This window comes from Tachyglossus aculeatus, chromosome Y4, assembly GCF_015852505.1.
Source record: "Tachyglossus aculeatus isolate mTacAcu1 chromosome Y4, mTacAcu1.pri, whole genome shotgun sequence".
In the NCBI taxonomy this organism is placed as follows: domain Eukaryota; kingdom Metazoa; phylum Chordata; class Mammalia; order Monotremata; family Tachyglossidae; genus Tachyglossus; species Tachyglossus aculeatus.
In genome coordinates, this window is record NC_052096.1 from 2,408,032 (window position 1) to 2,421,524 (window position 13,493).

The following is a 13,493-nucleotide window of genomic DNA, read 5'->3' on the forward strand; positions in this document are numbered from 1 at the left end:
GGACCGGTGTCTGGAGGAACAGGGGCCATCGGAGAGGCAGGACAGCTGGGAAACCCGGGCCCGGTCTGACCGACGGCTCCGGTCCCCACCGCCCCCAGCCGTGATGTCCTCTGTAGACCCCACTCCGGCCCCTCCGCCCGTCGGCAGAGCTCCCCCCAGCCAGCGAGGGCACCTACTTCAGCGGCAAAGTCCAGTCCGTCTCTCCTTCCGCCACGAGCTGGATGGCCTGGCCTCCGCCAACTCCACCGCCTGACGTCCCTGCCGCTGGGGATCTGGGTCCCCCCGACCCCATGATTAAACTCTCGGTGCCCACTGTGTGTGTGTTTCCGTGTGATAAACTGTACCCCTGCTGCTCCCCTTAACCCAGCCTGGCGGCTGCAGGGACACAAGTGTGGAACAGGGGCCCAGGCCGACTGGTGGCTTCCCTCCCCTCCCAGACCCTGGGTTTTCTAAGGTCTGAGGGCAGGGGTGGGTGGGTTTGGGGCGGGAGGGCGGAAACCTTAGCTGACCGGGCTCGAGGTGGAGTCGCTGGGGGAGGAGGTGGGACCACGGATGGACACGCGTTTTCAAATAGTTTATTGAGGCTGGGACGGAGTCCTGGGGGTCCCCTCAGGGGGCGGTGACGGCAGAGAAGCGGGGCAGCTGGTTGCCCAGGATGACCTGGCTCTCCACCCCTGACTCGGAAATGGCGGCGAGGCGGATGACACCCCCACTGGAGCCGTCCCGCTCCATGGCCAGGGCCAAGGCTGCGGGGACACAGAAGGAGAGGGCGGGCGTGAGGCTTCGGGGGCCCGGGCTGCCGGGAGCCGGTTCCCCCGGTGCCCGCCCGCCCACGCGAGGTCCTCACCGTTGGCAGTGAAGTGGAGACACTCCTCTTTGCTCATGCCCGGCTGGTAGGAGGCGTCCACGTAGCCGTAGATGTAGGAGCTGCCGGAGCCACCAATGGAGAACGGCTGCCGGACCATCATCCCCCCCATGGGGACGGAGTACACCTTGGGGGGGCAGGGGGCATGGGTCAGGGGGTGCAGTTAAGACCCCCCCACCCCCACCCGACTGCGCTGGGGAGTCAACAATGATGATGATGATGGCATTTGTTAAGCGCTTACTCTGTGCAAAGCATTGTTCTAAGCGCTGGGGGGGATACAAGGTGATTAAGTTGTCCCACGTGGGGCTCACAGTCTTAATCCCCATTTTACAGATGAGGTAACTGAGGCTCAGAGAAGTTAAGTGACTTGCCCAAGGTCACACAACAGACACGTGGCAGAGCCGGGACGGGCATCTCTTCCCATCAATGGGCACAATGGGCAATGGCAAAATGGAACAATGGGCAGAGGGGGTGTGGATGGGGCTGGCAGGACATCTGAGTCCTTTGAGGGAGTGGGATCGGGGCGACCCAAGGGCAGGATGGGAAAGAGGATCACGGGAAACGGGGAAAAGTCTGGGGTTGGGCGGCTGGGGAGGAGTGGAAGCACGTGGAAGGGAGGGGCGTCTGCAGAAGGGTTAGGGGAGAGGGAGGTCCAGCCTGGGGGTTGGGGGGGATGGGGAGGCGGGGGAGGCTGACCTGTCCCCCCTTCCGGGAGTCCCACCCCGCTACGATGATCCCGGCCATTAGGTCCTCGCGGTAGCGGTAACACATCTCCTTGAAGAGGCTGGCGGCCGTGTGCACAAGGGGGGGCTCGTCCAGTTCGATGCTGCCCGGGGGGGAACAACGATCACACTTGGCTCACACTCCCCAGGGGTCCGAGGGCCCCCCACTCCCTCAAACCTCCGACTCTCAGGCCACCACGTCCCTCCCTCCCCACCGAGGGACCCGGATGCGCGGCACCTGTGGAATCCCAGCTGGTAGGTGACCGCGTCCGCCACGGCCTGTGTGTCGGCCGCGGAGCCCGAGCGGCAGCAGTAGATCCGGTCGTGGATGGGTGTCAGCTTGTCCGTCACCCGGTTGGCGATATACGACCTGGGGGGAGGGCAGTGGTGCATCAAGGGGGTGGAGTGAGGAGCCCTTCCACCCTCCTCACGGCAGCCCCGGGACCCCAGATGGTCAGTCAATCAATCATATTTATTGAGCGCTGTGTGCAGAGCACTGGACTAAGTGCTTGGCAGAATCCAACAGAACAATAAACACATTCCCTGCCGGGAACCAGCTTCCAGTCTAGCTGGGGAGGCAGACATGAGTACAAATAAATGACAGATAGGGACAGAAGTGCTGTGGGGCTGGGTGGGGAGGATAAAGGGAGCAAGTCAGGGCGGCGCAGAAGGGTGTGGAAGAGGAGGAAAGGAGGGCTTAGTCTGGGAAGGCCTCTTGGAAGAGATGCCCCTTCAATAAGGCTTTGAAGCGGGGGAGAGTCATTGTCTGTCGGATACGAGGAGGTACGGCGTTCCAGGCCAGATGCAGGACAGGGGTGAGAGGTCGGCACCTCCAGGGGTACTGTAGTATGCCCAACACCGCAAACAAGTAGGGTGTCCCCTGCCCACAAGGGTCTTACACTTTCATGTTGGGGAAAACAAACATGAAAATGTTTACAGCCCAAGCGACCCAAAAACAGATGGGGCAGGTGGACAGATCAGTCCACGGTCTCGATGAAGAGCTGCCTGCAGGCAGAGCACTGTAGTAAGTGCTTGCGATAATAACGATAATAATAATTATGGTATTTGTTAAGCTCTTACTATATGCCAGGCACTGTACAAAGCACCAGAATGGATACAAGCAAATCCGGTTGGACACACTCCCTTGTTCTACGTGGGGTTCACATTCTTGATCCCTGTTTTACAGATGAGGTAACTGAGGCTCAGAGACGTGACTTGCCCAAGGTCACAAAGAAGACAAGTGGAGGAGCCGGATTTAGAATCCATGACCTTCTGATTCCCAGGCCTGTGCTCTATCCACTACTCCATGCTGAGAAGACAATAAAGTAGACCCGACCCCTGCCCGCAAAGAGCTGACAGTGTAGCGAGGCTCTTACAATCTAGACTCCAATCTGTTAGGCGCATAGGCTCCGAGGGAGTAAATAAATACGTACGTGTTAGAAAAGGCCAGTTCAGTCTGAGATGGGAATTTTCAGAGGGCTTTGAAAGCAGGGAAAGTGGTGGATTTGAGGTGGGGAAGAGGATCCTGGCCAGGGGAACGGGAAGAGCGAGGGCATGGAGGCAGGAGAGAATTCCAACAGGAAAACTAGCTTGGGAGGAGTGAAGAGTGAGCCCTAGGAATCACTACGTGATGAGGGAAGAAATCTCTAGAAGAGGTAGCATGGCCTAGTGGGTTGAGCCTGGGCCTGGGAGTTACCACCAGTCTGCTGTGTGCCCTTGGGCAAGGCACTTCACATCTCTGTGCTTCAGTTCCCTCATCTGTCAAATGGGGATTCAACAGTTGTTCTCCCCGCTACTTAGACTGTAGATGGCACCATCATCCTTCCTGTCTTACAAGCCCGTAACCCTTCCGTTATCCTTGACTCCTCGCTCTCATTCAAACCACATATTCAATCCATCAATAAATCCTGTCGGTTCCACCTGCACATCACTAAAATCTGCCCTTTTCCTCTCCTTCCAAACTGCTACCACGTTATTCTTATCACTTACCCTATCCCGCCTTGATTACTCTATCACCCTCCTTGCTGACCTCCCTCCCTCCTGTCTCTCCCCACTCCAGTCCATACTTAACTCTGCTGCCCAGATCATTTTTCTACAAAAACGTTCGGGCCATGTTTTCCCACTCCTCAAGAAACTCCACTGGTTGCCCATCCACATCCACATCAAACAAACTCTTTACCATTGGCTTTAAAGTACTCGCTCACCTCCCGCCCGCCCCTCCGCCCCTGACCTCACCCTGCTACAATCCAGCCTGCACCCTTTGCTCCTCTAATGCTCATGTTCTCACTGTACCTCGATCTCGTCTATCTCACTGCCAACCTCTCACCCAGGTCCTAACTCTGGCCTGGCACGCCCTCCCTCCTCATATCCGACAGACAATGACTCTCCCCCCCTTCAAAGCCTTACTGCAGGCCCATCTCCTCCAAGAGACCTTCCCTGGCTAAGCCTTCCTTTCCTCTTCTCCCACCCCCTTCTGCATCGCCCTGACTTGCTCCCTTTATTCATCCCAACTCCCAGCCTCGCAGCACTTATGTACATATCTGTAATTTACTAATTTACTTCAATCAACGTCTGTCTCCCCCTCTAAACTATAAGCCTGTAGGCAGCAAATGTGTCTGTTTACTTTTATACTGTACTCTCAAGTGCTTAGCACAGTGCTCTGAACAAGGTGGGTGCTCAAAAAATACATATGAATGAATGGACTGTGAGCTCCGTGTGTATCTCACCTGACTGGTTATCTTGTATCTATCTCAGCGCCTAACACAGTGCTTGGTCCATGGTGTTTAACAAAAGACACAATTATTATTGTTATTATTTTACCCCTACTGAGACAGTAAGCTCGTTGTGGGCAGGGAATGGGTTTGTTTATTGTTATTATCCTCTCCCAAGCGCTTACTACTCAGTACACAATAAGCACTCAGTAAATACAACTGACTGACAATGCTCTGCATGGACAGGCTCAAGGAATACTACTGTCTGATTGCCAGATTTGAGGGAGAAGCCGGGGAGAGTGTGGGAATCCCCAGAAAGTCTGAGGCGGGACCCTTGATCCCCGTTATCCAGTGCCCCAGGGTCCCTCACCCTGTGGTGGTCCTCGAGTCGGCACCAATTACGACCCCTCCGTCAAACTCCACTGCCATGATGGTGGTCTGTGAGAGGAAAATTGGGAAGGGGGAGAGAGAAGCATGGTTAATGAGTGAAAAGGAATGCGACCCACCCCTTCTTTAGGGGTCCCCCGACTCTGTCCCTTCAGCCTCCCTCCCAAGAGTCAACCAGTGGTACCTACTGAGCGCGTACTATGTACAGAGCACTGTTCTGAGCGCTTGGGAAAGTACAACAGAGTCAGTGGACATGATCCCTGGTAGTCTTCTCTCCTGCCCCTTCAGGTTCCCACCACTCTTCTACCCCATGTCCCAGAATCTTTTGCACCCCGACTCTCAAGGCCTCCCCCTGCAAAGTGTCCCCAAACCCTGCAAGCTTCCAAAATGGTTCCTTCCCTAGACCGTAAGCTCATTGCGAGCAGGGAACTTGGACAATTTATTGAGTGCTTACTGTATGCACTGAACTGTATTAAACATTAGGAGACTACAATAGAACAGAGTTGGTAGACATGTTCCCTGCCCACAATGAGATTCTGGTCTAAAGGAGCTATTTTGGAGGTTCTCAGGGTTTCAGGAGCTCTGAGCTCTCAGTAAGTGCTCTGCACACAGTAAGAGTTCAATAAATACCACTTATTGATTGCCTGCTTAAGCTCGTTGGTGGCAGGGAAAGAATCATCAATCGCATTTATTGAGCGCTTACTGTGTGCAGAGCACTGTACTAAGCGCTTGGGAAGTACAAGTTGGCAACATATAGAGACAGTCCCTACCCAACAGTGGGCTCACAGTCTAAAAGCATCTTCCAAACCTGTTGGATTGTACTCTCCCAAGCCCTAGTCCAGTGCACTGCACACATAAGTGCTCGATAAATATCAGTGATTGATTTATAGTACAGTTCTCAGCACACAGTAAGCGCTCAATAAATACCACTGATTGATTGAGGGCAGGGAATGTGTTTACAAACTCTATGATGCTAGACTTTTCCAACTGCTCAGTTCAGTGCTCTGCACACAGTAAGCACTCAGCAAATACCATTTATGGATTATGGGCAGGGAATGTTTCTACCAACTCTGACTGGACTCTCCCAAGTGCTTAGACCAGTGCTCCGCACATAGTAAGCACCCACTAAATACCATTGGTTGACTGAGAGGAGGGAACGAGTCTACCAACTTCTGTATTGTCCTCTCACAAGCACTTAGTCCAGTGCTCTGCAAATGGAAGACGCTCAATAAATACCATTGAGGGCAGGGAACATGTCTACTAACTCTTATATTGTCCTCTCCTAATGCTTAGTCCAGTGCTCTGCATACAATAGGCACTCAATAAATACCACTGATTGTGGTCAAAGAACATGTCTACCAACTCTGCTGTATTGCCATCTCTCAAGCACTTAGTCCAGTGCTCTGCACACAGTAGGCGCTCAATAAATACCACCGATTGATGTAGGGCAGAGAATGTTTCTACCAACTCTTGTACTGTCCTCTCCCAAGTGCTCAGTCCAGTGCTCTGCGTACAGAAGGCGTTCAATACACACCACTGATTGATTGCTGGAGGGCAGAGAATGTGTCTACCAACCCTTGTATTGCCCTCTCCCAAGCGCTTAGTCCAGTGCTCTGCATACAGTAGGCACTCAATAAATACCATTGATTGTGGTCAAAGAACATGTCTACCGACTCCGCTGTATTGCCATCTCTCAAGCACTTAGTCCAGTGCTCTGCACACAGTAGGCGCTCAATAAATACCACCGATTGATGTAGGGCAGAGAATGTCTACCAACTCTTGTACTGTCCTCTCCCAAGCGCTTAGTCCAGTGCTCTGCATACAGAAGGCGCTCAATAAATACCACTGATCGATTGATGTGGGGCAGAGAATGTGTCTAACTCTGGTACTGTCCTCTCCCAAGCGCTTAGTCCAGTGCTCTGCGTATGGAAGGTGCTCAATAAATACCACTGATTGATTGATGGAGAGCAAGGTATGTGTCTACCAACAGTGTTATAGTGTCCCCTCCCAAGCGCTTGGTCCAGGGCTCTGCATTCATTTCATTCATTCAATCGTATTTATTGAGCGCTTACTGTGTGCAGAGCACTGTACTAAGCGCTTGGGAAGTACAAGTACAGAGACGGTCCCTACTCAACAACGGGCTCACAGTCTAGCTCTGCACATAGTAAGCGCTCAATAAATACGACTGAATGACAAGAGCCCGGGCTTGGGAGTCAGAGGTCACGGGTTCAAATCCCGGCTCTGCCAATTGTCAGCTGTGGGACTTTGGGCAAGTCGCTACTCTGGGCCTCAGTTCCCTCCTCTTTAAAATGGGGATGAAGACTGTGAGCCCCATAGGGGACAACCCGATCACCTTGCATCCCCCCCCAGCAATTAGAACAGTACGCGCTTAACAGCGTGGCTCGGTGGAAAGAGCACGGGCTCTAGAGTCGGAGGTCATGGGTTCAAGTCCCGGCCCCGCCGATTGCCAGCTGTGTGACTTTGGGCAAGTCACTTCACTGGGCCTCAGTTACCTCATCTGTAAAATGGGGATGAAGACTGTGAGCCCCCCGTGGGACAACCTGATCACCTTGTAACCTCCCCAGCTTTTAGAACAGTGCTTTGTACAAAGTGCTTAATAAATGTCATCATTATTAGTATCATTATTCTCTGGGCCTCAGTTACCTCATCTGTAAAATGGGGATGAAGACTGTGAGCCCCCCATGGGACAACCTGATCATCTTGTAATCTCCCCAGCGCTTAGAACAGTGCCTTGCACATAGTAAGCGCTTAATAAATGCCATCATCGTCATTATTATTATTCTCTGGGCCTCAATTCCCTCATCTGTAAAATGGGGATGAAGACTGTGAGCCCCCCATGGGACAACCTGATCATTTTGTAACCTCCCCAGCGCTCAGAACAGTGCTTTGCACATAGAAAGTGTTTAGTAAATATCATCATTATTATGGGAGAAGCAGCATGGCTCAGGGAGAAGCAGCATGGCTCAGTGGAAAGAGCACGGGCTTGGGAGCCACAGGTCATGGGTTCGAATCCCAGATCTGCCACTTGTCAGCTGTGTGACCTTGGGCAAGTCCCTTAACTTCTCTGTGCCTCAGTTACCTCGTCTGGAAAATGGGAATTAAGACTGTGAGCCCCACGTGGGGCAACCTGATCATCATCATCATCATCACCAATCATATTTACTGAGCGCTTACTGTGTGCAGAGCACTGGACTAAGCGCTTGGGAAGGACAAGTTGGCAACATAGAGAGACAGTCCCTACCCAACAGTGGGCTCACAGTCTAAAATGTATCCCCCCACTGCTTAGAACAGTGCTTCGCACAGAGTAAGCGCTTAGCAAATACCATCACTACAGTAGGTGCTTACCAAATACCATCATCATCATCATCAATCGTATTTATTGAGCGCTTACTATGTGCAGAGCACTGTACTAAGCGCTTGGGAAGTACAAATTGGCAACACATAGAGACAGTCCCTACCCAACAGTGGGCTCACAGTCTAAAAATCATCATCATCATTATTATTATTATTATCTGGGCCTCAAGTTACCTCATCTGTAAAATGGGGATGAAGACTGGGAGCACCCCAGGCACATAGTAAGCGCCTAACAAATACCATCACTATAGTAAGTGCTTAACAAATACCATCATCATTATTATTATTATTCTCTGGGCCTCAAGTTATCTCATCTGTAAAATGGGGATGAAGACTGGGAGCACCCCAGGCACATAGTAAGCGCCTAACAAATACCATCATCATTATTATTATTATTATTATTCTCTGGGCCTCAAGTTACCTCATCTGTAAAATGGGGATGAAGACTGGGAGCACCCCAGGCACATAGTAAGCGCCTAACAAATACCACCACTATAGTAAGTGCTTAACAAATACCATCATCATCATTATTATTATTATTATCTGGGCCTCAGTTACCTCATCTGTAAAATGGGGATGAAGACTGGGAGCACCCCAGGCACATAGTAAGCGCCTAACAAATACCATCACTATAGTAAGTGCTTAACAAATACCATCATCATTATTATTATTACTCTCTGGGCCTCAAGTTACCTCATCTGTAAAATGGGGATGAAGACTGGGAGCACCCCAGGCACATACTAAGCGCCTAACAAATACCACCACTATAGTAAGTGCTTAACAAATACCATCATCATTATTATTATTATTCTCTGGGCCTCAGTTACCTCATCTGTAAAATGGGGGTGAGGACTGGGAGCACCCCAGGCACATAATAAGCACCTAACAAATACCATCACTATAGTGAGTGCTTAACAAATACCATCATCATTATTATTATTATTCTCTGGGCCTCAGTTACCTCATCTGTAAAATGGGGGTGAAGACTGGGAGCACCCCAGGCACACAGTAAGCGCCTAACAAATACCAGCACTATAGTAAGTGCTTAACGAATACCATCATCATTATTATTATTATTCTCTGGGCCTCAAGTTACCTCATCTGTAAAATGGGGGTGAAGACTGGGAGCACCCCAGGCACATAGTAAGCGCTTAACAAATACCATCATCATTATTATTATTATTCTCTGGGCCTCAAGTTACCTCATCTGTAAAATGGGGGTGAGGACTGGGAGCACCCCAGGCACATAGTAAGCGCCTAACAAGTACCATCACTATAGTAAGTGCTTAACAAATACCATCATCATCATTATTATTATTCTCTGGGCCTCAAGTTACCTCATCTGTAAAATGGGGATGAAGACTGGGAGCACCCCAGGCACATAGTAAGCGCTTAACAAATACCATCATCATTATTATTATTATTCTCTGGGCCTCAAGTTACCTCATCTGTAAAATGGGGGTGAGGACTGGGAGCACCCCAGGCACATAGTAAGCGCCTAACAAGTACCATCACTATAGTAAGTGCTTAACAAATACCATCATCATCATTATTATTATTCTCTGGGCCTCAAGTTACCTCATCTGTAAAATGGGGATGAAGACTGGGAGCACCCCAGGCACGTAGTAAGCGCCTAACAAATACCATCACTATAGTAAGTGCTTAACAAATACCATCATCATCGTTATTATTATTCTCTGGGCCTCAGTTACCTCATCTGTAAAATGGGGGTGAAGGCTGGGAGCACCCCAGGCATATAGTAAGGCACTTTGCACATAGTAAGCGCTTAATAAATGCCATCATTATTATTAACAAATACCATTATTTTATAATTATTATTATTAAGGCGAAGACCCCCGCCTCTCGCCCAGGACTGGGGTCCTCCTTACCCCTGTGGAGACTCCGCGGTCTCCCCAATGCGGGCTGCGGGCCCCGGCCGCGAACGCCCCCACACCACACGACGCCATGGAGGCCAACGCCGCCGCCATCTTTCCCCTGAGGCGTCTCCTCAGGCCTCCCGCCGGAAAGCGCCGCCCGCCCAGCTGTGGGCGGGAAGAAGGAAGTGTCGCAAAACGCCGGGCCCTGCCCTCCGCGCGCTTGACGGCTGCCCGGGGCAACGGGAGGGCGCTTAGCAACGGCATTGGCGGCGGGGGGGATGGATCCTCAGATTCGTCGCGCTTGACGCCAGCGGGGCGGGCAAGGGCGATCGGGGGCCTTCAAAATAAAATAATTAAAAAATGGGTTGGGGTAAGGTTGCTCACACTTGTACCTCACGAACCCGAAACAAAGATAAAAAATGAAGAAACCCGGGTTCCCCCTGTTGCCCAGCGGCCTTCCGGACTCTCTCATCGAGCGGGAGCCGGCCACCCCGGTGGCTGATGGGAGATGTAGTTTTCTGTAGCCTCCATCCTCACCCCCCCCCATAATAATAGTAATATCATCATCAATCGTATTTATTGAGCGCTTACTATGTGCAGAGCACTGGACTAAGCGCTTGGGAAGTACAAATTGGCAACCTATAGAGACAGTCCCTACCCAACAGTGGGCTCACAGACTAAAAGGGGAAGACAGAGAACAAAACCAAACATACTAACAAAATAAAATAAATAGAACAGATATGTACAAGTAAAATAAATAAATAAATAAATAGAGTAATAAATATGTACATACATATATACAGGTAATAATAATGATGGCATTTGTTAAGCGATTACTATGTGCAAAGCACTGTTCTAAGCGCTGGGGGGGGACACAAGGGGATCAAGTTGTCCCACGTGGGGCTCACAGTCTTAATCCCCATTTTACAGGTGAGGTAACTGAGGCTCAGAGAAGTTAAGAAGCGGCGTGGCTCGGTGGAAAGAGCCCGGGCTTTGGAGTCAGAGGTCATGGGTTCAAATCCCGGCTCTGCCCATTGTCAGCTGTGTGACTTTGGGCAAGTCACTTCACTTCTCTGTGCCTCAGTTGCCTCATCTGTAAAATGGGGATTAAGACTGTGAGCCCCATGTGGGACAACCTGATCACCTTGTATCCTCCTCAGCGCTTAGAACAGTGCTTTACACATAGTAAGCGCTTAATAAATACCATTATTATTATTATTACAAGTGACTTGCCCAAGGACACACAGCAGGCATGTGGTGGAGCCTGGATTCGAACCCATGACCTCTGACTCCAAAGCCCATGCTCTTTCCACTGAACCAGGCTGCTTCTCTCCTCATTCATTCATTCATTCATTCAATCGTATTTCATCATCATCAACCGTATTTATTGAGCGCTCACTGTGTGCAGAGCACTGTACTAAGCGCTTGGGAAGTACAAGTTGGCAACATATAGAGACGGTCCCTACCCAACAACGGGCTCACAGTCTAGAGTTGAGTGAGGAAGAGAGTTTAAAGGACAACTACTTTAAGGGGAGAGGGGAGATAGGAGAAAGGTGGGGAGGAAGAGAAAGAAGGGGAGGAGAAAAAAGAAAGGGGAGGGAGGAGAAAGAAGGGTAGGGGAAGAAGAAAGAAGGATGGGGGAAGGAGAAGGAAGGGGAATGGGGAGCAAAATGAAGGGGAGGAAGGAGAAAGAAGAGAAAGGGAGGGGGAAGAAAGAGAAAGGGAGGGGAAGGAAGAAGAAAGAAGGGGAGAGGAAGAAGAAAGGAGGGCAGGGAGAAGGAAGGAGAAAGAAGGGGAGAGGGAAGGAAGGAGAAAGGAGGGAAGGAAGGAGAAAGAAGAGGAGGGGGGAGTGAGGAGAAAAAAGAGGAGGGGGGAGGAAAGGGTAAGAAGGGGACAGGGGAAGAAGGAGAAGTCGTCTGCCTCTTCCTTCCACGTAGCCAGGCCTTGCCCTAGGCTGTCTTCCAGATGGAGCTGTATGAGGTGCCTCACCTCCATGACTCAGGGACCGAGGGTCACGAGCACTCTGTGCCTTCTCATCTTTCTCTGTCCTGCTCTCTCATTTCTGTTTCTTTTGTCCTACCCTGGCTCCCTCCCTTCTGGTCTCCCCTTCCCCACTATCTGGGGTTTCGCAGTCAGTTCACCGGTTAGGGGAAGGGGGGGGTCTCTTTCCTCTGTCTTACCAGGCTCCGGTAATATTAATTTCCAAAAGGCCAGATGCTGAGGTGAACTAGTAGCATTGCGGATGGAGAGGAAGAAAATGGGAAGGAAGTATAAGCAGCAGAGGAGTCAGTCAGAAGCACCCAGGGCCCATGTTAGAATACAGGAGCAGTGTGGCTTAGTGAGAAGACCCCGGGCCGGCGAGTCAGATGAACTGGGTTCCAATCTCAGATCCACCACTTGTCTGCTGTGTGACCTTGGGCAAGTCACTTCTCTGCACCTCAGTTACCTCATCTGTAAAATGGAGATTAAACCTGTGAGCCCACTGTTGGGTAGGGACTGTCTCTATATGTTGCCAATTTGTACTTCCCAAGCGCTTAGTACAGTGCTCTGCACATAGTAAGCGCTCAATAAATACGATTGATGATGATGGCCTGTGTCCAACCTGATTAACTTGTATTTCCCCCAGCGCTTAGTACAGTGCCTGACACACAGTAAGCGCTTAGCAAGTACCATTAAAAAAAAAATCTTTGCCCCGTGATCATTCATTCAATCAATCCTATTTCATTCATTCATTCAGATTTATTGAGCACTTACTGTGTGCAGAGCACCGTACAAAGCGCTTGGGAGACTACGCTAGAACAACAAACAATGATCCCATCCCCACAGAGACGACTCAAGGACAGAAACCGCTTACCTTCTGTCTTTTTTTTCCATTTAGTTTTTTATTTTATCCATTTGAGGGTTGAAATCGCTGGTGCAAATGGATTGATTCCCCGTCATTCCCCTGAACTTCTGCTCCCCCAGGCCCACCAAAGGCAGGGGAGAAGCCGAGGAGGGAAGCCTCCGGATATGTCCGGTCACCATCCGGGCCCTCCCAAAACTGTTGAAGCCCCCTGCCTAGATCACTCTGGGGAAATGCGGTAGCACCCTGGTTATGCCAGCCCATCTGGGGCTGGGTCCCTGAGACGACCTGCCTGCCCAATCCTCGACAGGACGGGAGACTCACTTTAGCACCATGTCAAGAAGGCTCTGTAGGCAGAGCCGAGTCAATCTATCAATCGACGGCATTCTTCGAACGCTTACTATGTGCAGAGCACTGGACTGAGCGCTTGGGAGAGGATGATATAACAATGTAACAGACGCATTCCCTGCCCATAGTAAGCTTACAGTCTTAGTATGGCCTAGCGGGTTCTAATCAACCAATATTTATTGAGCGCTGTGTGCAGAGCACTGTACTAAGCGCTTGGGAAGTACAAGTTGGCAACATATAGAGACAGTCCCTACCCAACAGTGGGCTCACAGTCTCTGCCACTTGTCCACTGTGTAACCTTGAGCAAGTCACTTCACTTCTCTGGGCCTCAGTTACTGTAAAATGGGGATTAAGACTGGGAGCTCT

General features: G+C 50.8%; 1 protein-coding gene across 1 annotated transcript; it reads right to left on the reverse strand.

Annotated features, from left to right (window-relative positions):
* Positions 1-555: 555 nt before the first annotated feature.
* PSMB6 (proteasome 20S subunit beta 6) lies at positions 556-10,094 on the reverse strand. Its single transcript, XM_038768715.1, has 6 exons — positions 9,950-10,094; positions 4,669-4,736; positions 1,826-1,957; positions 1,562-1,691; positions 848-992; positions 556-746 (listed from the first exon to the last, which is right to left on the reverse strand). The coding sequence occupies exons 1-6, from the start codon at positions 10,046-10,048 to the stop codon at positions 610-612; spliced, it is 711 nt and encodes a 236-aa protein (XP_038624643.1). The 5' UTR covers positions 10,049-10,094; the 3' UTR covers positions 556-609.
* Between the last annotated feature and the right edge of the window lie 3,399 nt (positions 10,095-13,493).

Bases quoted from the DNA above. Each gene is read 5' to 3' on its own strand.
- PSMB6 (XM_038768715.1), bottom strand. From the start codon at position 10,048: ATGGCGGCGGCGTTGGCCTCCATGGCGTCGTGTGGTGTGGGGGCGTTC. The intron at 1,958-4,668 runs GTGAGGGACCCT...CCCTCCCCCCAG, and splicing joins GACTCGAGGACCACCACAGG to GTCGTATATCGCCAACCGGG. The intron at 747-847 runs GTGAGGACCTCG...GTGTCCCCGCAG, and splicing joins TCTCCACTTCACTGCCAACG to CCTTGGCCCTGGCCATGGAG.